This window comes from Cibotium barometz, chromosome 15 (assembly GCF_041138505.1).
Source record: "Cibotium barometz isolate CiBa-2024 chromosome 15, ASM4113850v1, whole genome shotgun sequence".
NCBI classification, from domain to species: domain Eukaryota; kingdom Viridiplantae; phylum Streptophyta; class Polypodiopsida; order Cyatheales; family Cibotiaceae; genus Cibotium; species Cibotium barometz.
The window spans coordinates 15,460,051-15,486,822 of NC_141060.1; the positions used below are offsets into that span (position 1 = coordinate 15,460,051).

The following is a 26,772-nucleotide window of genomic DNA, read 5'->3' on the forward strand; positions in this document are numbered from 1 at the left end:
TAATTTGCGTCCGAAGATAGTTTTGGTGCTTAGGGAGATAAAGAAAACTTAGAAATTTTTGAGATTTTTTCTATTACCACATGTTGCACCATGGCTTTGGCAATGGGTGTTATCACAGGATTTGCTATAATTTGCGTCCGAAGATAGTTTTGGTGCTTAGGGAGATAAAGAAAACTTAGAAATTTTTGAGATTTTTTCAAAAAATCTAGGAATTAGTGCTAGATCAAGATAATGAGTAGACACACCACCTGTGCTACTAACAAAAGGAAGCGAAATAAGCCTGGGCCGTTGGGTACAGGGTTTACAAGAGACTTGGGAGGGAAACTTTTTGTAGGAGATAAATAATGAGGCTAATATATTATATCAATGTTCAACCACATTATTCATTCAAATCTATAATATATCTAATTAGCCTTGTAAATTTTTAGCCTTCTAATCGAGCTAAATAAAAAAACACTCAATGTTGCTTTTGCTTTTTACACCAATTTGAGTAAGCCCTCATGCATGTACTTCCTAGTACAACTCAATACCAACAAAACCTGACCTTGACCGACATATTCACCATGAATAAGCTTAATCTCTAAGTATCATGTTGTGAGATCCAAGCATAATACCCTATCACACCAAGATATTTACGAACCATGATGTGACATTAGAGCATAATACCTTATCCTAACAAGATATCCTGAACTAACATTGAGCCATGCAAGACATTGTGGACCACCATCTAGCGATGAAAATCATTACATCGTGGCCTTTGGTCATTCTGCCAATCATAGGGCGTAGACCACTTGTACCAACTACCTCATGATGAAGAGTGCATGCCACTTTCATAACCAATGGATTTTGAGCCCATCACTTTCCATGATGCCTTCACAAGTTGCTTGCCATCTCTCTATGGATCCATACCTTTCCATCCTGACAATAGTTTCATCACCAACTTGGATGATGTAAAGATGTGGTTAGGAAGGGGATGGTATGTTAACCACTCCATTGGTTAACATGGGTTTTCCCAATCGACCTATCGTAAGGTGCTTTGCCATCTTACCCACACACGGATGTGCACTTAGTTTTGTAAGATGACATTGGAACATATGAAGTAGTCCTAATGTCAAATAGGGAAAGTACATATTTAGTGTACATAGTTGCTTAAGACTAATAAATGCCAAACCATTTTTTAAATTTCGCCAACCTAGTGTGAAAACTAGTCATTTGTATATAAGCCATGTTTGACAATAATAAATACATTTTGTTTTCTTTTGAGATCTACTTATTTCCTCTTCTTACTTGCTTACTTGCTATTGTATACTTACTTGATGCATGTGTGCTTGAATAGGTGTGATTATAGGAAGTTTATGAACTTAGTGTACATAGTTGCCTAGGACTAAAAATAAAGGCCGAACCATTTTTTAAGTTTGGCCAACCTAGTGTGAAAACTAAGAATTTATATATAAGTCATTTTCTACAATAAGAAATACATCCCCTTGTAATAGTTCCATTAGAGGTTATTAATATTGTGTTTGGTTATCAAAAGAAATGTTTCAAACCTTGTGAGCCTAAAGACTGCAGAGGGTTACTCCAAATGATCTACACCTGAAGACCATGCTAGATAAGTATGTGAGAAGCCATTCTCGGCATGGAGTCTTGAGTAAGTATGCAGCCAGATTGATAAGGAGTCCCAAACCCCACCCCGATAAGCAATTGGTTACGTTCCTATTCTATCATGAAAAGGCTATTCTTATGAACAGAATTGTAGTGCAACTCTTGTGCTTATTACTCTACCAACATATATTAACTAATCAAAAGTTGGTCAGTTCTCATATTACATTTGGAAATTTTGATCATTACATTTTAGCAAGTCCCTTTTTTAAATGTATTTTAAATGTATGGATAAACTTTTGTCCCTACATGTATACCCTTATATGTTCTATTGTGTATTAATGTACCAACATAGAAAACACATATACTCAACAAATATACATAGTACACAATATATCAACAATCAAATGTCATATGATTAGGTAGCATCAGAAGGATAACGTGGAAGACAACATAAATTCTTGAGTTTTTCCTTGAAGATTATCACACTATTGTATTGATGTAAATTACGTGATTTTCTTTGGAGCTATGTGTACATATGCAAGCAAGTGAGTGAATCTTGAAGGTTCGATCTCACAAATTTTTTGCAAACTCAGAAAACACATACCAAGCATGTTTAATTAGAGAAAGCGGCTAGAAATTTGAGTTTTACAAACTTGGATTCCCTATGAAAGGCTTGCACAACATGGGCACACCATGGTGATCGATTGTTGGGGGATGAATTCCCAATGATATTCTTTGTGATAGATGGGTGGGCGGGGCACACAAGGCTAAGATGCCTTTATTTTCAACGAAAAGAAGCAACTAAATGCTCCATTATTTCTCGCTCCATGTTTTGCAAGATCCCATGTGAAAATACAGTGAGCTCCTTGATCGAGGCTTAGTACCTAGAATCATGTGATCTGCTTACGTCGGTGAGCAATCTCTTGCCAAGGGGGCTTGCAAAGAGGCTGTTTGGAGAGGTACCATAACCATGAATACCTGAGATAGGCAGGTTGATAGGGGGGGATGGAAAGGAAGGAGGAGCTGTTGGTGGGGGTGATGGCATCAATGGAGGGGTTCTTTTGGGAGGTAAGGGATCAAAAGGGCGTTGGGGTTCATAAGTTTGTTGAGGCTTGGAAGGAAAGGGGGGTTCAACATCGTAAGGTTGTTGAGGTTTAGGAGGAGGCCTGGAAGGAAAGGGGGGTTCAATAATATCATAAGGCTGTTGAGGTTTAGGAGGAGGTCTGGAAGGAAAGGGGGGTTCAATAATATCATAAGGTTGTTGAGGTTTACGAGGCTTGGAAGGAAAGGGGGGTTCAATAATATCATAAGGCTGTTGAGGTTTAGGAGGAGGTCTGGAAGGAAAAGGGGGTTCAATAATATCGTAAGGCTGTTGAGGTTTAGAAGGGCTGGAAGGAAAGGGGGGCTCAAGATCATAAGGCTGTTGAGGCTTACGAGGCCTGGAAGGAAAGCGGGGGTCAATATCAGAAGGCCGTTGAACTTGAGAATGACCAAATCCATCAGATCTTACACTGGGAAAAGTGGGGGATTCATCCCCGGAGACCATCTTGTTCCCAGGAGCAAAGGAGACATGCAACTCACCATGGAAGTCCCCAGAGGCAGTCTTCACAGAATAAGTCCTACGAGCTGGTGTTCGATTGAAGAAGCCGGAGGCAGTGACATCCTCATCAGAAAGAGGGATGCTCACTTCGCCCACAAATTTTGGTCCGAAGGTGCTGAGAGTGTAGATCTCCACCTTCATTTCGGCATTCCCTTTCTGAAGGACGGATTCGGGCACAAAGAAGCGAAACTTCTCGCCCCAATGTGGGTTCACACCACCCTTGGAGTCCACTTGGGTGGTGTATTCCACGAAGGGAGGAAATTTCAACACAGCATAGGTCTCCATCTTGCTTAGGTAATTCACATCTTTGAGGTTGCTTGCAGAGACAATGGCCATCTCAATTACGCGCTCATCCGCCATGTTGCACGAGCTTGCTAAGCTGCATGAATATATCACACCCAAAGAAATCACATCTCATTAATTAACTCTGCACGGGCACCCATAATGAAGTAGAGAGAGAGAGAGAGAGAGAGAGAGAGAGAGAGATCAGACCACTTCACCTTACACTTCTGAAGCTTCCAATGTTCTCACCTACACATCTGCTTCGCGGCAAATTGCAAGAAAATGGAGCTCATGCATTTATGCTGGAAGCATCCTTCCTTTACGTATAATAGTTGATCATCATTTTGCACGCAAATTATATTCTCCCTGGCCTTCTAAGAACACACGTACTTCTACGCAACCGGCCTTGCTTTACATTTTTCAGCTTTGGGAGAAAGCGAGGCGTGTCTGTGTGAGAGAGAAAAAGAGGCCCCAATCGTGTGTGTGTGTGTGAGAGAGAGAGGGGGGTATTAACGTTGGTAGAATGTAACACAAGGGCATATACGACCAACGGTGGGACTTTTGGGTGTGAGAGAGAGAGAGAGAGAGAAATACCTATGCACATATGATGATCTACGAGTGCATTCTTCCGATCTTCTTGTTATCCATAAAATCTAGGCATTTCTCTATTATTTGAGTGCATTCTTCCAATCTTCTTGTCAACCATAAAATCTAGGCATGTCTCTATTATTTTATCTTTGTCCATAAGAATGTATGCTTTTCTCAGAACATTTGTGCATAAATTGACATAATTGTGTGTGTGCACTTGTGTATATATGTGTGTGAATGTGTGTACATATACATAAATGTGTGCACGTGTGTACATATATGTGAATGTGTGTGTACATATGTGTGAATGTGTGCACTTGTACATATGTTTATGTGTGTGTGTGTAAGTAATCTAGGCTATTCTCAATCTTTTGTCCTCCTCCACAATGATCACTTAAGTCAAACTCATCTAAGTGAAACTCACAATGATCACGTAAGTGGAACTCATTTAATAAACTTAATCTCTTTAAATTGGCCCATTAAACCAATGCATTATTTAATATTTTCTTTTTACTTTACAAATCCTCCTTTTCTTTTTTGCTTGTTCCCTTATCCTTAAGCATTGTATAAACATCTCCTTTAATATGTCTCTTTATTTATTCACATGTTTTTGGAATTCCCTATAATGTGCTTGCCTTGAAGTAAGCTTTTTATGTAAAGTGAACAAATTTTATTGTCTAAGTTAAAGTCCCTTTAAAGAAGAGGTCCTACCTCGTAGATTTAAATGTAATATACAATACACTTATATTCTCTTCATGCTTACACATTATAATGAGGTCATGAATATATAGACAATGATCATGTACTTTCCAAACCCATTTGGTGCTGATAACCTTTAGTTTTGCAAGACAATCCACAAGATCCCAAGTATGGTTTCTCAAAATCAAGTCAAACTCTCACTCCATAGTCCCTTGGGAGGTTCACTTAAAATATATAAGTATAGCACGATAGTTCAAATGAAGGACTTTTTTAATTCTAAATTTTGAGGTAAATTTACAGAAATATATTAAGTCAATATTAGGTAATTTGGAAAAAATCTCACATTTTGAGAATCAATTACTCCATATAGTTTTGGACATATCTTAAACATACTAACTCCAAATTTGTCGGAGATCATAGATTTAGATTCTACTCTTCAAGATCTTTCCAATGATATGTCACATGAGAGGGTTTTGACAAACTTTTGGTGGACAAGTTCACCATGCTCCCATTTTTCAAATGGGAATGGGATTTTTCCCAAATTATCTAATATGGTGTTTATTTATAAAAAGAGTTTTTTTTATTGATTTTGAAAAAAATCCATAAGTCCATAAATAAAAGGGGTTGTTTTATTCATGAAAAATTCACAGGTAAGGGGTTTTTCTAAATACCCCTTGCACCCACGTGATCCATAGGGTTTCTTAGTAATGCAACCCCAAAGCATAGTCCCCTTCGAGTTTGGATTTGTTAATACTTTCACTAAGCTAGTTGGCTCTTATAATTTCATTACTGTACTTTAATTATCTCAGCCCACCATCAAGACCATATTAACAATGTGTGTGGATGCCCTTTTTTGCTCCTCTATTCTCTTGGATCTATGAATAGCCTGCTGGCTCTTCTGTGATCGTCATCTTTTCCATCCATCAATAGCTACTTCACCCATTTGGGATATGGCCCCTTCTGTGGTGTTGCAAACTTCTCTTCTTCATCATTTGTTGATGAATCTAACTTGTGTGGAGTTTGTATTCTCATTGGGTATTTGTTAGGCTACTTCTTCATCAGTGAAGTAGTGTGGATGGAGCCTTCACCTCCATCTACTAAAGTTGTTCCTCAAACACCACATCACGACTGTAAACTTACCTTCTTTGTCTCTAGGCCATATAGTCCATAACACTTTAGCTACATACTATACCCCAAGAAGATACACTTCCTACTCTTGAAATCCCACTTGGTTTTGGATGAGTCTAGAATATGCACAAAACAATCACAACCAATTGAATAAACTTCTTGAGGTAGCACTGTTGCAGACAAAATAGGTAATATTTCTTGAAAACGAGAAACATTTGGCATCTTTCAAAGATTCCATCAAAAAAGTTTTAGTTTTTACCTCTTTTTAAAAAGTGGTCTACACATGCGTACAACACTACCAAAAAATGATAATATTTTGGACACTTTACATGTTTCTTACAAAAATTGACATGAAAAAAAAGACTTCATTTTGGTTACCTTTTGAGTTTATAATTAAAAATCTAACAATAAGTTTTCAAAAAACATGCCAAAATAGAGACAATGTTTATTATTTCCATCTTCAATCCAATAAAAAAATGATACAACTGTAAAAGAAGCCATTTTCTAAACATATAGCTTATGGCATAGGTATGGTTCCTCATAATCATTGCTACACCATCACTAGTCGATGTGCCTTTACTTGAGAAGGTAGACAAGGCATCCTCTTCTTTATTATCCACAAATACAATTTTTTCTTCTATGTGTACACTTGAAGCTTAGACTCCTTGGGTCATCTGCCATGTTAGCATGATTGAGGATGTGCTACAAAGTGCAACTATAAAAAACTATTTGTATAATTGATGTTTTCAATAGAATTAAACCTAGGATAAGGTGATATAGGTAGAACATAGGTTTACAGCTAAGGACATGAAAAACACATATGGTCGTAACCTTTGACTACAAATTTGAGAGGAGGTCATTAAAAAAAATGCTTGTCTATGTAACCATGTAACCTTTGTATCATAAATAATATTGCTACGTAGTAGATGCCAAAAAATCATGATAGTAGAAGAGCTACATGATATAATCCATGATGACATGTAATCCACTGGTTTTAATCCAAATGTGCAAGGCTCCATTGATTTGGAATACCACAAGTCGATTGATTCACCAATCTTGATTTTTGTTCTACAATTCAATTTTAAACCTGAAGAACTATAAGCAAATACACGTGGTGTGACCATCTATGTCGAGGACAGGGGTGCATGTGAGCCTGGACTCTGCCATGCCTATGTGTAGTAGTTTGCTCTCCAGCATAGGGGACCTTGAATCTACCATCATCGTGAAAGCTCTAAGCTCTTCTCTACCACCATTCCAGAATCCCTAAGCTCCTCTCTTTTCTCTTTGTACTCAAAGACAATGTCGCGAGCGAAGATTACATCTCTCAGAATCCTTTGCATGTCCTCTAAATAATTATAACCATTGTTCATTCTACACTACCCTTAGACATACCATTCTTCACATGCACTATAAATAATTATAACTAGAGCTCATTCCTACACTACTCTTCGATATACCATCACCTATGTTCAAATAATGGCTATCTGGATCAAACATCAACATATGCATACTATGAATTTTTACCACCCCACCACATATGTACATGATATAGGCTACAATTTCTTCCCGCCACCCTTATCCATATTGCATAACAAAAATTCCCTTCATGAAAACAAATGCCTATGTGGGTCGAAATTTACACCCATAGGCTATATAATGTCTGCTTCTAATATTGTCCTGCTAAAAAAATATATCTCTTTTAACATGCTTAGGCTTACTCAAAGCCTCCATAGCTACCATCTTCTACATATATATATGAATACAAGTTTACCTTTGCACACCTATACGTTGACCTCTTTAAACTCTTAGCATTGGTTGTATATCATGCCCACTATCTACTTATAAATAACAGAGCAAATAATTATATCATGCAAAACTGTCAAGGTAAGTATATACTAAAGGCTTTACTATTTGGGTCTAGAAATAGACTCAAGGATGTTTGTAGATTTTTTCATAAATTATGGAGCTTATATTGTTATGTATTCTAATATTTTTTGAGTGCTTATCAAATAATATGCATGTTTATGCATAGTGGTAGAATTTGTCCTAAAAAGTCCATTAAAAAAAATGTCTTATATTCATGAAATTTATAAAATAATTTTTTATTTGAAAAAGATTGATATTTCTTTAAGTTATGTAGACTCCTATGTAATTTTGTAAGTCAAGCTTATTTTTATGTCACAAACAACAACAGATTATAAATCTACGAAGGTCACACGTGTTTTAAATCTTGAAAAAAATAGCAAAATTCATGTTTTTTAAATTTATACATGGAATTCTAGATGTGTTTTCAAAAAACTATGTTTTAAAGCCATTTTTGAGATTTCACACATTTTGGGAGGGAATCTTTTTAGGTAACACTCGTCAGTTACCTATTTTGCTCACAATAGTGCTAGGTGTCATGCCCTTCACGACCTTTGTGTAACTCCTATTAAGAATATGCACTATATTGTTAACTACCTTGGCCCAAAGAATTTTATAATCCTTTTCTTTTAAGTACACTTCATGCCATCTCCATAACTATAGAATTCTTGCGCTCTACAACATTATTTTGTTATGGAGTATAAGCAAATATCAAATCTCTCTTGATCTGGTGCTCCTTACAGTAGGTATTAAACTTACTTAGTATGAATTCTCATCCTCGATCTGTTTGATACTTCTTCAGCCTTCTTTCCTATCTCATTCTCTACTAAGCTATACCATAATTTTATTTTTTCGCTTAGTTTTGGATGAGTCTAGAATATTGAGCTCCTTGGTTGAGGCTTAGTAGCTATGATCATGTGTCATGGTGGGTCTAGTTAAGTCGGGGAGCACAATATCTTGCCAAGAGGGCTTGCAAACGAGGCTGTTTAAAGAGGTAGGATGTGCTACATAACCATAACCAGGTTGAGGGCATGAAATACCTGAGATAGGAACGTTGATAGGAGGGTAGTAAGAGGCTTAGTTGGAAGGAAAGGGATAGTAAGAGGTTCGAAGGAAAGGGATAGTAAGAGGTTTAGGAGGCCTCGAAGGAAAGGGGTCCTCTTATGCTGATGTTTATGAGTGTGAGAGTAGAGAGGTGTGAGTGTCCTTGTATGAGAAGAGACAACCTCATGGTGACAGCTTGAGGAATGAGATAAAGGAGTGGAGCTACCACTAGCACATCTTGATTCCATGAGACGTACCCCCACCTCACAAACCTTTATATCACATGAAAGTGTGGGGAGTTGATTTTCTTATGGAAACCATTATGCATTACATACCTTAATGTACACACCCTTTATTCACCATATGGGATCTTTCTATGCTACGTGTCAACATAAACAAGGAGATTTGTCCACCATCCCCCTCAGCAGTTTATAGCTACCCTTAGTGTCAAGGCAACCTTAGAAATACACCTGAGCACTTATTTTCATGACACTAAAGGTCTAAGTTGACGTGATTTGTTAGGGTTAAGAAGCAGGGTGGCCATGATCCTCTTCAGAATCATGGTGATTATCTTCACCCAAACCAATTCAATGACCCTAATAGTTGTTTCAGATGTCTCTCTTATCAAATTATCAACAAGTGATGTTACCATTATTGCTGATGTGGTAGTCACACACGGTGATTATTAATCATGGGCATGATTGGTGATGTGACAGTTAGGGTCATGATTGACAATCTCACGGACCACGATCCATGATCATGATTGGATGAGATAAGGTAAGATGAAATCTATCAAAGATAAGATAAGATGAACTTTGTCAGAGATAAGGTGCATTTAATGCATAATCTTGGGGTTGGTGGGATAGCTGGAATTGTTAGAGAATCACGGGCGTGATTATATAGACTATAGAATCACGATGATGTGATTCCATAGGTTTCGACCAAAAATTAGTGGTTCGAGGGTGCAAATCTTAATTTCTCCAATTTATAATTTCTAGATTGTTCCTTGTTTACAACATGAATGTTTCAATTGATAGCAACGAATAGGATCAACAACTCTTTATTTTCTCAAATTTTTAAGATTTTTGAAAAATGTAAAAATGGGTGTTCCCTACATAATCATAGCTTCATTATGGAGTTCCACCCACACAAATATTGATGCAAATACTTTTTTTAAATTGCTTTTCTAACTCTTAAACAATGCAAAAAAATATTTTAAATGCTAAAATAATAAAAAATAGCGCTTCTTTTTCTCTTTTTTATCCCTTCTGACAACCTTATCCACAACATCCTCTTGTCAACCAATTACATACTTTCAAGAAGCCATATTAAGGGAAAAGGAACTTGTAAGAAGATGACAGGGAGTGCAAATAGAATAAAAAGAGACCAGTGGCCTTCTCGACAATGGTTTCAAAAATGTTACAAGCTACACTACCACTCCCCTATTTCAATAGATAATGCTTACCTTAACACATCGTGGGGAGATTGCCGACATCTTTTGTTTCCTTGTGAACCTTGCACATTCCTTGCTCTTACGCTCTTGATAGGATGTGATCCATAACCATAGCCAAGTTGAGGGCATGGAATACCTAAGATAAGCACATTGATAGGGGGTAGTAAGAGGCTTAGTTGAAAGGAAAGGAAGAGTAAGAGGTTTAGGAGGCCTGGAAGGAAAGGGGGGTTCAATATCATAAGGTGAATGAAGCTTAGGAGGCTTGGAAGGAAAAGGGGCTCAATATCATAAGGTGGATGAAGCTTAGCAGAGGCGTGGAAGGAAAGGGGGGTTTAAGATCATAAGGTGGCTGAAGCTTAGGAGGCCTGGAAGGAAAGGGGGGTTCAATACCATAATGTTATGAGATTGACAGGAAACACTGTAAGGTAGGTTAAAGGGATTTCAAATTGGAAATACTTAAAGAAATGGTTAATAGGCATTAAGGTCGATGTAAAAGGGATGTAGATGGTGCATAAGGGAAGCCTAAAGGCCACAGAAGTAGGTGCCCCCTTCTAGGGGGAGTTGAGAAGGCATTGGATAGTGAAAGGGACATCCCTAGCCATTGAAAGGTCAAGGGGCTAAAGTTGGAAGACCATGCATCCCCTAGGCCTATATAACCATGTGTTTAGGGTCCATTTACGAGATGGTTGGGTGGAGAATCAAAGTTCTAGTCTTAAAAGTCCTCAAGCTATTGATGCAAGGAGCATTACATTGGTATCAAAGCTAAGTTCTTTCTTTTCCATGTTTCCGTTGAGCTACTCATTGGCTAGCTAACTCTAATCTTTACTTCTTAATCTCTTCTCTATTCATTTCCATAATCCTCATATTTCTCAAATCTTCTCTATACAAATACTTATTACTTAATATATTGGGCATACCTCTTGCCTAATTGATTGAGCATACTTCTTGCCTGATAAATTACGCATACTTTGGAGATTCTACATGAAGAAATTGGAGTACATGACAACCTTGAAGAATCATTGAAGCAAATATCAATAAGGAGGAGGAATCAACGAAATTGTTCTACAGATCATAAGAGACAATTCATAATTACCCAACCAAATAAGGTTGTTGTGTTGCATCTTTTTTTTGCTTTGTAAGAAACTTTCCATTTTGCTTATTGTCAGAGTAAATGGCTTCTCAAGGTGGGAAGGATGAAAATGGGGAGAAGGAGGAAAACCCAATGTCCTCTTTCCACATGGAAGAGGATATTACAAAAACAAATGCAATAGATATGCAAGATTTAGATCTTAATGAGTATGAGGATCAGAGATGAAGGAAATGAAAGAAAAAATCTCTAATATAGAGAATAAACTTGAGAAAATGATGGGTCTTCGTAGCTCCTTAATGAGATGGCAAGGATTGGGAGTAAAAGAAATATCTAAAAATAATATTGATAAGGGAAGGGAAAAAACTCTAGAAAAAGGATTGAATGAAACCATAGGTTAATAAGGTCCCAAAACTAGAGACAAGGATATGGTATTCAAAGATTTAAAGGCACCCACTTTTAGTGGAGAGAGAAGGAGAGAAATAAAGATGCGGTCCATATTTTTCTACAAAATGGCAAGATTTGCATCTTTTAAGATATGTGTCTAATCATAACCACCCCATTGAAGCTAGCCTATCCTTATAAGGTAAAGAATATGAGTGGTGGATGAGATTAGCAAAAGCTAGGCAAGTACCCGATTCTTGGGATTCATTTAAGGAATTATTCTTAAAGGAATATCTTCCTGAAAATGAAGAAGACCAAAATTGGGAGGAGTGGGATAATTGTTCTATGGAACAAAAGAATTTAAATCTTAGTCAATATATAGCTTGCTATAGAGAATTTGTCTTAAAGCTTAAGGGAGTAGACAATTTTCAAAAAGTAAGAGGCTTCATTAGAGGCCTAAAAAGGGAGTACAAGAAGGAAGTTTGCTCCAAAGAGCCAAAAAACATAGATGAGGCTATTAAAATTGCAAAAAAATTGGATGATACCATGGGTAATGGTAATCGTAAACAAAACGATTAAAAAATTTCATATCAGCCCATGAAGAAAATCTTGGCTCTCAAAAAAGAAAGAGTTTTTTTTTTCTGGAAAAAGGAAGAACCTTGTAAAAAGAAAAAATTCAATCCTAGTAAGTTTCTAAAAAAACAAGATTTTAAGAGAGCAGTTAAAGAAAAGGAATAGAGCTGGGACATAATTAAAGAAATTGTCCTAAATCTCAAGGACAAGAACTTACTGGGAATGGTAAGGATAAGCCTAAAGGAATGCACACTTGAATTATTTTAATTAGGGAAATAACTTTTGAGAAGCTATTTGCATAATACACTAACATTTGAGCATAAAGGAAAATTTATTACATTGCAAGAAGAGCACAATGTACCATATTCTCCTTTGATATGTAATATTAGGCTCCAAAAGCTTCATCAAGATAATAGAATAGAACAAATATTTTTATGTTATGCGATGTCTCAATTTAAAAACCATTTTGAAATTTTTGATTCAAGTATTTGTGTAGTTAATTATTCTTTAAACAATTTATTAGAAGAATTGAAAGATGTTTTTTTGGAAATATTGCCAAAAGGTTTACCTCCGAATAGAGAGCTATTAGATCATCCCTGTCACGTAGGCTGTAATGCTTGTGACCGACGGTAGACCGGATGGCCATATCCGGGGTTCAGTGGGAGAGGATGCCCATGCGGAGTCATGGGCGGCCAGGCTAGTGTGGACGGTAGGCCACACACTATATAGCCTGGGGGATGAGGGGCAATCCTCATTCTTCCTCTATGACTGGGTGGTGAGCCAGAGGCCGTCCCCTCTAGTGGTAATGCCCGTAGCGGCGTTACGGATATCTAACACTGGTATCAGAGCATGGTTCGAAGGGATCATGAGAGTCCGCGCGCGCGAACGGGGGACCGGAGCCCACTCGATGGTTTTCATCCACAATCTCCTCACCCTTATCTCCACAAGGGAATGTGTGGAGGAAGGAGGGCCAAGACTTTTGAAGGGAAGAACTCTTTCTCTCTCTCTCTCATTCTCTCTCCCCGTCACACACAGCATCAAGGTAAGCAAAATTTGTTTGTTTTCATTTTATTTTTTTTCTGCGTTGAATCGCTTTGAAAAACTCTGCGTTGAAGGTTTTCAAGAAAGGCGTGTGGAGGTGAGCGAGCTTGGGTGGCTGCAGCCCCTCCACGTAATGGCTTAGGCGGCCAGCCCAAGCACCCAGGCCAGCCAGGCCCAGGCGGCCAGCCATGGGCGGCGGCGGCGGCGGCGCTGGCCAGCCAGGCGGCGGCGCCGGCCAGCCCCAACGGCGGTCAGCCACCAGGGGTGGCGGCCAACCAAATCAGAGCAGCCGGCGACGACAGACGCCCACCAGCGGCGACCAGAGACAACCAAAAAAAAAAGGAAAAGAAAAAAGAAAAGAAAAAACCATTTCTTTTTTTATATATATTTTTGTTGAGATTCAAGCTCGATGTCAGTGTGAGCCAGCTATGCTATGTGCTGGCAGATTAGGTAGGAACATGTGTGAGACATAAATGACCGCGTGTCCAGCTGGTCATAGTGTGTGGACATTAGCTAGGGTTAGTAGAGTGTGGACACAACTCATTGTGTGTGTAGTGTGGATTATGGATTAGTGCATTATGCTTTGTGTGAGAGTGGACATGGCTTCCCTCTATGGTTAGGGTTTGCAATATACATTAGGGTTTGCTCCTGTGTGTGTGTCTCCTCCTCCTCTACCGATCTTTCAACATGGTATCAGAGCCTTGTGCTGTTTATTAGGGTTTATGAGTGAGTGAGTGAAGAGGGAGAAGAAGAAGCTGTGAAAAAGAAGCTGTGAAGCTGCCATTGGAGCTGTGAAGCTTGGAGCACACCGAATCTTATCAGATCTGAAAGCTAGGCCTACCGGGTAAGGTCTTCTAAACATCCTTGAGCGGATTGCAGGTGAAACAGGCAAAAGCAAAGCATTTTAGAGCAAATCAAAGCAAGGCAAAATTCTGGTTTTTGAAGCTTTCCATTAAAGCTTGGGGAACATTGATGTATGGTGAAAATACAAGTGATTCTGGCAAAAGACATATGCATTTGTCAAAGAGGGATGTATTAGCAACCCATGTGCAAGCCTTGAACAATTTTTGGAGCAATTTATATGCATTTAATTGAGAGAAATTACTGGTTTTTTGAGCTCTCACAAAACAGAGAGAAGAATGTCAAAAATTGATGCATTTGGAGCCTATTTTTGGTGAAAATCAAAGCTTTGGTGGATTGCACACATACCTAGGAGTGTTGGGCACTTGATTACCTCATCATTGAGCATTACAACCACTCCCAAAGGGCTCTATAGCAAGCGGCGCAGACTGCAACAGAGAAACAGAGCACATTTTGGTCATTTTGACTACGAGGAGGCCATTTACTCATTGGATGCTTGACATATTTCAAGTTTGTTTTAGCAATTGGATGCTTTATACATTGGAGAAGAGGGCTATATGATTTGTTTGGTCAATGATGCCTAATTGAGCTGGGAATGAGCTGATTAAAACAGGCTGTCCACTGGTTGCAGAGAAACAGAGCATTTTAATCGAGCAATTAATCTTTGGTGTTTTACAATTGGACAAATTCCTCTTACATGGAGTTGATGGACACTATTGCTAAGCCAATGAATGCCTGGTTTCTCAATTTGGTGAAATATTGAAGGAATTAGAGCCAAATCATTACTGGTTTTTCTGGTTTTTCTGGTTTTTCCAAAAACAGAGAAAGGGGTTTTCAAAAATTGATAATTACACATGTCAAATGGAGTTGATACTCAACATTGAGGCTCATTAGGTGTCAATGCAAGTTGCCTATACTTGATTGCACCATTACATTGCGATCTGGAGCCTTGGAAGGCGTGTCAGTTCAGGGTATCCCGCACTGAGTGAGAAAGTTCGTCTTGGATGCTTACAGGTTGATTTTCTACATCAAATTTGGAGTTTGTTGGCTATCTTGGAGTATCTGGAACATTAATTGGAGTGTGGTTGAGCTGAGGAAGGCTCATTTACAGATTTGACGTGTGCGGAAGGTGTACGCATTGAGCAACATGTCGGATAATCCAGTTCAGATTGTTGGTGAAAAGCTGGATAGGAAGAACTTCCAGGCATGGAAGTACAGGATAAAGAGTTTCTTGAAAGGGAAAGGATTTTGGAATCTCATTACAGGTGCTGAGCCAGAGCCTGAGCTACCTCGGCAACCTACACAGCAGCAGCTTATTGCTCATAAGCAGTGGTCAGAGAGAGCATTCAAAGTGCTGCATTATTTGTCTATATGTATATCTGATGCTATGCTCATACACATTCAGGATGCTGAGAATCCCAAAGATGCATGGGATACTTTGGTCAAGATGTTTGATACAGATACGAGTGCTCGCAAGTCTCAATTGCAACAGCAGATACACAATGTGAAAAGGAATAAAAGGAGCATACATGATTATGTGCAACAGCAGATACACAATGTGAAAAGGAATAAAAGGAGCATACATGATTATGTGCAAGAAATCAAGAAGTTTGCAGATGCATTGGCCACAATAAATGCCCCCATGCCTGATGATGATTTGGTGGATATTACCTTGCGTGGTCTTGGCAAGGAATACAAATCTTTTGATACATCTATCTCAGTGAGGAGCACAGGTTTACCCGACTTCGATGAGTTGGTTTCCCTCTTGTTGGTTGAGGAAATCAAGCTCAGTGATTCATTTTTGGATGCATCTTCTAGCCATGATGATGGCAGAAATCAGGCTTTCTACTCGCAGAGAGGTTTTAGAGGCAGGGGGAGATTCGCATTACGTGGACGTGGTGGTAATGGTCGTGGATGGCAGGATAGACCTCCACAACAGAATTTTCAGCCTTCTTATGGTGCTCGAGGTGGTCGTGGTTATGCACCTCAAAGAGGTCGTGGTAACCCCCGTGGAAGAGGACGTTGGCAAGGCCAACAAAATTCTATGCAAGATGTGGAATGCCATTATTGTGGCAAATATGGTCATATGGCGAGAGATTGCTTTCGCAAACAGAATGATTTGAGAGGGGGAAGAGCACAACGTGGTGGTCATTATGGTGGAAACTATGCACAACATGGTGGCAACTATGCATCAAGTAGCAATGATGGAACTGCAAATCATTTGTTTGCCATGAAGCATGTTGTGGGTTCTATGACAACAAATGCTGAGAATGATGATACATGGTACATGGACTCAGGAGCATCAAATCATATGACATGCCATGGAGAATGGTTTGAGCACATGAAGCCCATGGATGTGAAGGGCTATGTGGAAACAGGTGATGATACTCAGCATGTCATTACACATGTTGGTAGTGTACCTTTGGTCATGCATAATGGTCAGACAAAGTCTATGTCAGATGTGCTGTATGTGCCTTCAATCACTAAAAGCTTGGCCTCAGTTGGTCAAATGGTGGAACATGGATTACAGGTTCGCTTCAATGAGCATGGATGCTTCGTTGAAGATTTTAAACATGGATGTAGAGTGATTGCTAAAGGCAAGAAAGAAGGAAGACTGTTTAAGCTGGATGCTGGAATTCCTGAGCTAAAATCAGCCATGTTCTCAAAGAGCAGGAATGTGGTACAGGATATTGATATGTGGCACAAGAGGATTGGCCATGTAAATATACAGAGATTAAAGAACATGCAAACAAGAGGCATTGTCAATGGTTTGCCTAGGTTCAAATATGATGGACATATGCATGTTTGTGAAGCCTGTCAGTTTGGGAAGCAGGCAAGATTGAGATTTCCTAGAGAAGGAAATATGAGTAACAGGCCACTTGAGATCGTGCACAGTGATGTATGGGGTCCTGCACAAAACCCATCTATCAAAGGCAGTCTATACTATGTTACATTCATTGATGACTTTAGCAGGATGACATGGATATACTTTCTCAGGGAGAAGAGTGAAGTATTGGAAAAATTCATGGATTTCAAAGCTTTTGCAAAAAAGCAGTATGGCTGTTGGATTAAATGTCTGAGGACAGATGGAGGTGGTGAATACACCTCAAAGGCCTTTGAGCATTTCTTGAGGAAGCATGGAATAAGGAGACAGCTGACATGCAGGTATACACCTCAGCAGAATGGTGTGGCTGAGAGGAAGAATAGAGTTATATGTGAAGTGGCAAGGGCAATTCTTAATGAAAAGAGCATGCCAGATTACTATTGGGCAGAAGCATGTGCTACTGCAGTATACATATTGAACAAAACACCTACAGCAGCCATTCATGGAAGCACGCCAGAGATGCGGCTCACAGGTTACAGGCCAGACATTGGACATCTTAAAGTTTTTGGATGCATAGCCTATGTGCATGTGCCTGATGAAAGAAGAAGAAAGTTGGATCCTAAGGCAGAGAAATGTATATTTGTTGGATATGCACAGGATCGAAAAGCCTACAAGTGTTATAATCCACAAACTAGACAAGTGGTCATCTCACGTGATGTGGTGTTTGATGAGCTTGCTAGTTGGTATAAGGCAAAAGATGAAGGTGTTATTGAGTCACTGGAAGCAGATGTGCCTGTGAACTTGCCATCACAAGCAAGTTCTAGTTCAACTACTATGTCTGGGCCAGCAGCAGAAGCTGAGAGTAGCAGTGTACGTCCATGGTCAGGACGTTTGAGGCATGAAAGTGTAAGCACTGGGAGTAGTGCTATGGACAAAGGCAAAAAGAAAGTCGAAGGAATTGGAATCACAGGATATGAGTCATCCAGTTCTGAAAGTTTGGATGAGGAGCTTGGCATACCTGTTTTACGCACACCTGGTGCTAGACAGGACAGATATGTGCCACCACATGCTAGAGTCACAGGTGTACAGAGTGACCCGCATGCATTGCGGAGATCCCAGAGGGTCAGATATCCTGTTGACAGGTTGACATACAGAGATTTCGCTATGCACTATGCATACATGACATCTATGGTGAAGCATGTGGAACCTACATGCTATACAGAGGCTATTGGAGAGCATGTATGGGAAAAAGCAATGGATGTAGAGATGGACACATTGGTCCATAATGATACATGGGACTTGGTTGCACTACCAAAGGACAAGAATGTGATTGGATGTAAATGGGTTTACAAAGTGAAGTGCAAATCTGATGGTTCTATTGAAAGACATAAGGCAAGATTGATAGCAAAGGGTTATGCACAGACCCATGGATTGGATTATGATGAGACGTTTAGCCCAGTGGCTAAGATGGGCACAGTGAGAGCAGTCATTGCTATGGCTGCAGCTAATGGCTGGGAAATGCATCAGATGGATGTTAAGAATGCATTTCTGAATGGAGATCTACAAGAGGAAGTATACATGGCACAGCCAGAAGGGTATGTACACCCTAGATATCCCACTCACGTATGCAGGTTGAAAAAGGCATTGTATGGTCTGAAGCAAGCACCACGTGCTTGGAGTGATAAGATGAGCAGATATCTTATCTCACTTGGTTTTCAGACTTCTACAGCAGATTCTTCACTCTATGTGAAGAAGACACAGCATGGGATTGTTTTACTAGTCATCTATGTGGATGACTTGATTATTACAGGTGATCATAGTGCAGATGTGATGCATGTCAAGAAAGCTTTGAGTGGGCAATTTGACATGAAAGATCTTGGTGAGTTGAGATACTTCCTTGGCATTGAAGTGGTGAAAGATCATGCAGGTACTTGGTTAGTACAGCGCCAATATGCCTTGGATATGTTGGCAAAGTATGGCATGACAGGGTGTAAGCCTATGAGTACACCATTGGAGCAAAATGTGAAGTTGCGGGCTGATTATGGCGAAGAATTGGATGATCCTTCCATGTACAGGAAGATGGTTGGTAGTCTCATATATATGACTATCACACGCCTGGATTTGAGTTATGCTGTGGGGCTAGTCAGCCAGTTTATGCAAAGCCCCAGGAAACCACATTTGGATGCAGTGAGACGCATCATGAGATATGTGAAAACCACGGCACATTATGGTTTATTCTATGAGAGTGGTAAAAGCTTGGACATACATGGCTACACAGATGCTGATTGGGCAGGTAGCGCATATGACAGGAGGTCTACTAGTGGATATGCTTTTACACTTGGCAGTGCTGTGGTGAGTTGGAGTAGCAAAAAGCAACCTACAGTTGCTTTATCCAGTACAGAGGCTGAGTACAGAGGTGCAGCCATTGCTACTTGTGAGGCTATATGGTTAAAGAGTCTCTTGGCAGATTTATATGAGCCTCTTGATGGGAAAGTTGTCATACATTGTGACAACATGAGCAGTATGCAGTTGGCAAAGAATCCAGTATTTCATGCGAGGACCAAACACATAGAGGTCCATTATCACTTTGTCAGAGAAAAGGTGCTGGATGGTACAGTTGATCTTCACTATGTGAAGACTGATGAGCAAGTGGCTGATATCTTCACGAAGCCACTTAGCAGGGAGAAGTTTGAGTACTTCCGGACTATGTTGGGAGTACATGGGATGAGCTTGAGGGGGTGTGTTGAGAGTCTTGATATCCCAAGCTCATCTACATCTTCATCGGCAGTACATCATGAGCTTGAGAGGGGCTGTTGAGATTCAAGCTCGATGTCAGTGTGAGCCAGCTATGCTATGTGCTGGCAGATTAGGTAGGAACATGTGTGAGACATAAATGACCGCATGTCCAGCTGGTCATAGTGTGTGGACATTAGCTAGGGTTAGTAGAGTGTGGACACAACTCATTGTGTGTGTAGTGTGGATTATGGATTAGTGCATTATGCTTTGTGTGAGAGTGGACATGGCTTCCCTCTATGGTTAGGGTTTGCAATATACATTAGGGTTTGCTCCTGTGTGTGTGTCTCCTCCTCCTCTACCGATCTTTCAACAATTTTTTTTCATTATTCAATTTAGAAAAAATAAAAAATAAAAAATTCAAACAAACGCTCTCTCTCGGCTGGGGAGGAGAATAATTCCCGCAAGAAATTATCCCACCAGGCACCCATAGCAACCTGAGGCCACGAGAGTTACCCCCACCTTAGAACCCTTTATATCACATTAAAATGTGGGGAGTTAATTGCCTAATCGAAACCATTATGCCTTATATACCTTAATATACACACCCTTTATTCACCATATGGGATTTTTCTATGCTATGTGTTAGCATCAACAATGAGCTTTTTCCACCACTCCCCTCAGCAGTTTACAACTACCCTTAGTGTCAAGACGACCTTAGAAATACACCTAAGCACTTATTTTGATGACACTCAAGTTTTAAGTTGATGTGATTTATCAGGGTCGAGAATCATTGTGGCTGTGATCCTCTTCCAAATCACAATGATTATCTTCACCCAAACTAGTTTAATGACCCTAATAGTTGTTTTAGATGTCTCTCTTATCAAATTATCAAAAAAGTGATGTCACCACCATGATTGGTGATGTGGCAGTCACAAGAGTTGATTACTAATCATGGGCATGATTGGTGATGTGACAAATAGGATTATGATTGATAATCACAGACCATGATCCATGATCATGATGGATGAGATAAGATAAGATGAAGTGTGCTCGGGGGATTCACTACAAAGAAACCCTACGTATCACGTGCATTTATTAAGGGGTATTTAAAAACCCCTTACATGTGCTTTTTTCATGAATAAAATGACCCCTTTTACTTTATGGACTTACGTGGTTTTTTTCAAAATCGATTAAAAAATTTACCTTAATTTTTTGAATTAAAAAACTCCTTCATTTGAACTCATGTGCTATACTTACATATTTTTAGGTGAACCCCCCAAGGAAATATGTCAAAGATAAGATAAGATAAGATGAAATCTATCAAAGATAAGGCACATTTAATGCATAATCTTGGGGTTGGTGGGCTAGCTGTAATTGTCAGAGAATCATGCATGTTCAAAAATCATGAGAATGATTCTATAGACTATAGAATCACCGACGACGTGTGATTCCACAGGTTTCAACCAAAAATCATTAGTTTGGGGATGCAAATATTAATTTCTCTAGTTTATAATTTCTAGATTTTTCATTCTTTGCAACATGAATGTTTCAAGTGATAGTAAGAAATAGGATCAACAACTCTTTATTTTTTTAAATTTTTTAAGATTTTTGAAAAATGCAAAAATAGGTGTTCCTTGCATAATAAGTCATCATTATGGAGTTCCCACCATAGAAATATTGATGCAAATTCTTGATTTTATTGCTTTACTAACTCTTAAACAATGCAAAAAACCATTTTAAATGCTAAAACAATAAAAGCTAGCTCTTGGTTTTCTCTTTTTTCTCCCTTCTCATGACCTTATCGCGACAACTTATCCTCTTCTCAACCAATTACATACCTTCAAGAAGCCATATTAAGGGAAAAGGAACTTGTAAGAAGATGACAGGAAGTGAAAGTAGAGTAAAAAGAGACCAGCTACCTCCTTGAAAATGGTGCCAAAAGTTTTACAAGCTGCACTAGCCCTCCCCTATTGTGATAGATAATGGTTACCTTAACACGTCTGGGGAACTTTCCAACATTAAGCTCATATGTCTGAAGACTCCGAAATGTGCTAGTGGTAGCTAGGTCCACCTCCTTTGTATCCTTCCTCGAGTTGTCACCATATATGAGGTTGTCTCTTCTCATATAAGGACACTCACACCTCTCTACTCTCACACTCATAAACATAAGCATAAGAGGAACATGCACCAAGAATGCAGTTATCTCTCCTCTCAACTCTCTCTCACACATCATAGACATAAGAGAGAAAGAATATAAGACTAAACTCAATTGGCACAAAGGGGGATTGTGTCTTGCATTATGAGAATTTGTTATTTATACATCTGGCCATTATTCATACTTGGGTGCCCAAAACTTAAATAAAGTTGAGCTAAATTATTACAAGATATACAAGTTTGGGCATATGCAATGGCGGCAAAGAGATGCTATGTTAACCTCTAAAAGGGGTTAGCAAGATAAGCTATGTGCCATCGTCACCAGCATCACTGATTTAGTGCATAAAAGAAAATTTTTATTATAAAAGTGTTACTTTCATCAAAATTGATTTTTATGCATAAATAGATGCATAAAAGAATTTTTTTATTCTAAAAGTGTTACTTTCATCAAAATTGATTTTTATACATAAATAGACGCATAAAAGAAAGTTTTTATTATAAAAGTGTTACTTTCATCAAAATTGATTTTTATGCATAAATAGATGCATAAAAGAATTGTTTTATTATAAAAGTGTTACTTTCATCAAAATTGATTTCTATGCATAAATAGATCCATAAAAGAAATTTTTTTAATTATAAAAGTGTTACTTTCATCAAAATTGATTTTTATGCATAAAAGGATTTTCTTTTATATAAAAGTGTTATTTTCATAGAAGTTGGATTTTATGCATAAATACATGCATACATAATTTTTATATCAAAATCAGAGTTCTCTTTGATCCTATGTTTAAATCCCATGAATATTGGTAAATGAATAAGTAAATACTCTATGAGAGAAAATTCTACCGTTTCATATTCTTTAGGATGGTAATGAGAAAACTCAGAAAAACTATCGAAGTCAAAATTTTAGATAAATGGTTAATTTATTCCTCATAAGAATTTGTGATTAGTTTTGAATTCAGTTAAGCAAATACTCAATGAATGAAATTCAGTAAAGTAGTAATTGAAATATTACCCTTCGAGAAAGATAGTTTAGGAGAACCTTTCCAAACTCAAACCCTGAATTAGACTATGACCAAGACATAACTCCTTTGTCAGTTTCAAGAAAAGACGATGTGACCAGTTCAGAAAAATTCACTCAAATCACCCACCGAATAATCTGAAACTAAGTTGAGACCCTTTGATTTTGATCTGAGAATCAAGGTTACAGAATTCGAGGAATTCTGTTTGGAATTCAGACCTGCGATCAGAAAGTCTTGGTATATGGATTTAAGATATACTCATTGTATTCAAAAGAAACTCAAAATTGAAAACTTGCATAGAAACCCTGTTTTCTTAAAGGATTGTCTTATGCCAGAATGCTGGAGGGAGCATTTGGTATATGTGTTTTTCTAAGGGAAGTTCGGTTGCTCACGCGGCAAAAACCTACCCAGGTCTTGACCAGCCTTGGTATGGTGAAAAATGGTGTGCTTCCGGTACAATGGGCGAGGGTCGATGAAGCGGTCCTTGAGTGAAGTGCCAGGACACCTAAGGAGAATCCTGGAGGGTTCTAACCAGGCGATGCACGAGCTCCCCGTGGTTAGGACACCCATGCGTATGTCATGGAAGATATATATGTATGATAACGAAAAATTATTCTAATCTGTTACTGGGTGGAGGGTTCTAACCAGGCGATGCACAAGCTCCCCGTGGTTAGGACACCCATGCGTATGTCATGGAAGATATATATGTATGATAACGAAAAATTATTCTAATCTGTTATTACTGGATCTCGTTGCTGACCAGCTGGTCTCGACGGAGAGTCCAAAGAGTGATACCTGTTTTTGAGAAACAAGGAACTGGATGGAAATTTTGAGTTATGATATCTGTAACCAATAATTGTTTGTCAATGGATTGTTTTATAAGTTAAAGTTTAAAGAGGAGTGTGTGCGTATCTGTATTCTAAAGCAAAAGTTAAGAAAGGCATTCAATTATGGGTGGGTGAGTACTTGTCTGGTTCTATCAATTCCAGTGGTTGGGCGGTGGCTAACCCATGGGCCGGATGGGGTAGGTTGGAATCAATAGAGTTTTAATAATAAAATTGATTAATAGGAGTACGCTTAGAACTCGCGTAGTTAAATAAAAGCGTGAAGACTTCTCTAATGAATAGATCAATGGCTGTGCTGCCTGATTCAATTAGGAAAAAAGCGTTGATCCCTTCAAGTTAAGTCTGTAATATTTTCCCTTCTATCTGGTTTATTCAGATGAAGGTTAGTTCAGTATCTTGACCTTGTTAGAAAAATTCGTTAAGAAAATAAATGGTGGAATCATCCCCGTTTTTCGGGCATGGGAAATTTTCCCGGTTTCAGTTTTTGGAATGACCACCAGCTTAGTCTCATGCCCGGACATTCGAGGGCGAGGCCCTGAGTGAGAAACCCTGCCACACGCAAGAGGAAGCTACTTCCGCTCTGCTGCCACCATCCGAGAATCTGGTGCGTAGAGGGGGCAGTTGGGATCTCACAGATGGAGGGGGCACAAATGCAACTGGAATATTAGATGGCCTGCTATGAATGTTGATAATAATATGCTCATGGTCTCTTCCTTGAATAGCCCTAAATCCACATTGGAGTATTCTGATAATCGTGGATTCTACAAAAAGCCAAAAAATAAACGTGCCAAAGAATGAGGAAGGAAAGTAAGATATCATTAAAAAAAGGAGCATGCCTACATTTTCTGCGACGGCGGGCAATGAGAGAGCTAAGTGTAGTAGGACACTTTGCATTGTAGCACATCCTCCAACCGCAACTATGGACATCTTGTTGCCTACGGGACTCTGCATCTCACAATCGTTGTGTGTTCTAGCAGTGTGTCCTGGATTATGGCCTCGAGACCAGTTATTAGCTTTATAACCAATCTGCACAAAACATTACTGTTGTCAATACTTAAAGTTCTCTAACTACTTCTCCCTCTCCCTCTTTCTCTCTCTCTCTCTCTCTCTCTCTCTCTCTCTCTCTCTCTCTCTCTCTCTCTCTCTCTCTCTCTCCAACTCGTTATACGATATATGAATAATGATTGTCTGGACTTACTGTCTCATGGTGCCATGGAGTTCTTCACCTGAATTGGCCAAGTAACAAGTCTTGGATTCCATATCGTAAAGGATCAAACTCCAGTGTGAGCTATAACATGCAATTAGGAGTATCAGAAGTAACATAAAAAATATATAGTAAATTTAGTTCACAATACTAAGACTATAAATGAGATTGCATGTCACTTACATTTCATTGTATGCCATTAAAATTATTTGAGCCTACATCACAATTTATCGGATTAAACCTTGGACATAAATCAACCAACAATGTATGTTGTGCAGTAAGAACCGAGGAAAGGAAGGAATCTACAATATATACACAATTTTGAACATCGAATGGGAGATTTGATATAATCAAGCTACACAAGAAAATTACATTATATTAGCTACTTTGGACAAGCAAACCACTTTAGAATCAAGATGATGACAAGGACGTAGCAAACCTTAGAACTGTTATCATAATTCTATCGTTGACCTCCCTTGAAACATTGGACAAAACATCAATCTCCTCCACATCGAAAGGGAAAATTTGCGTGGTGCCTCGCACTGGAAGTCTAACGTGAAACAAGGATAAAAATGGACTCAAAGCTTTAACATTCGACTCAAAGCTTTAACATTCGACTTATGCATTTCCCGAATAGCCGCTTTCTTCAAGTGCAATTCTTGGAGCTCCTGGCTTGGCCTCCAATCCTTTGTGCGTTGAGACTTGCATTGAGCCTTGTGTCACGAGAATAACTAGGCTCTGTCACTTCTATGATCTTAACTTTATTCATCAAAGAAGGGATTTCCAAAATTCCTTTCATTCTTTTGTCACTAAGTAGGATGGGCTCCAGCATATGGTCATATCTAAACCTAGAAGACGAAGTGAGTTCATGTCTTTCGGCATCACAGTGATTCTGTGTGCATGCGCGGCAAGGACATAGCTATCTTGAAAAAACTCGACAAGCCAGTCTTCCACAACATCTTGCAAACATCCTAGGGCAGAGTCCTGCCAACGCATATTAATGCCAAAATCTTTGAATATCAACCTAACTACGCGCTGGAATGGCAACTTTGGAACCACCCAATGCATATGTTTGTCCACCTTCCTTTGTTCAAGAAGGACGGATCTATGTTGGTCGTATCTACGTCTCCTCATTGAGCGCAGTGCAAACATTTTATTTCCCGAAGTAGCTTCTTTACCTACTTTAGGATCATTTGTAGATGAGAGCCTTATGGTCTTCTTCATACACACCATCTAAAAATAGTCATAATGTTACATGATAAGTTTTCTCAATAAATACATAGGACAATGAAATAGCAATAAATCACTACAACACGATTTGGGCACATCAGATACAATCATAACATAATCCTCGCATTGTAGTGATTTATCATGCTTAGAGCTTCAAAAAATAAAATAATATAAAAACTGCTGAAAAAGTTAACTTGGATAACAAAACAACTTCAAATCACTATAAGGCGATATGGGTACATTAGACAAAATCTACATCAACTCCTCGCATTGTAGTGATTTCTGACACAGAACCTTTCATTTGACAAAATAACACATGAACAATACACCCAACAATAACAATGACAATAAAATAGCTTCAAATCACTACAATGCAATATAGGTACATCAGCCCTAATCGTCATGCCCTCCTCACATTGTAGTGATTTCTCACACAGAGCATTTCATTTCACAAAGTAAGTCATGAAAATAAGTCATAGATAACATACACGACACAAAAAAATGTACAGGACAAGAAAGTATGTCCCAAACACTATAATATGATATAGCTAC

At 38.8% G+C, this 26,772-nt stretch overlaps 1 protein-coding gene across 1 annotated transcript; it reads right to left on the reverse strand.

The window, feature by feature from the left end:
• Window positions 1–2,099: 2,099 nt before the first annotated feature.
• On the reverse strand, window positions 2,100–3,802 carry LOC147631000 (uncharacterized). The gene is made up of 2 exons (XM_086809331.1): window positions 3,703–3,802; window positions 2,100–3,581 (listed from the first exon to the last, which is right to left on the reverse strand). The coding sequence occupies exon 2, from the start codon at window positions 3,560–3,562 to the stop codon at window positions 2,480–2,482; it is 1,083 nt and encodes a 360-aa protein (XP_086665457.1). The 5' UTR covers window positions 3,563–3,581; window positions 3,703–3,802; the 3' UTR covers window positions 2,100–2,479.
• Window positions 3,803–26,772: the final 22,970 nt, after the last annotated feature.

What these genes read in the sequence shown, in the direction of transcription:
- LOC147631000 (XM_086809331.1), bottom strand. Translation starts at nt 3,562, where the DNA reads ATGGCGGATGAGCGCGTAATTGAGATGGCCATTGTCTCTGCAAGCAAC.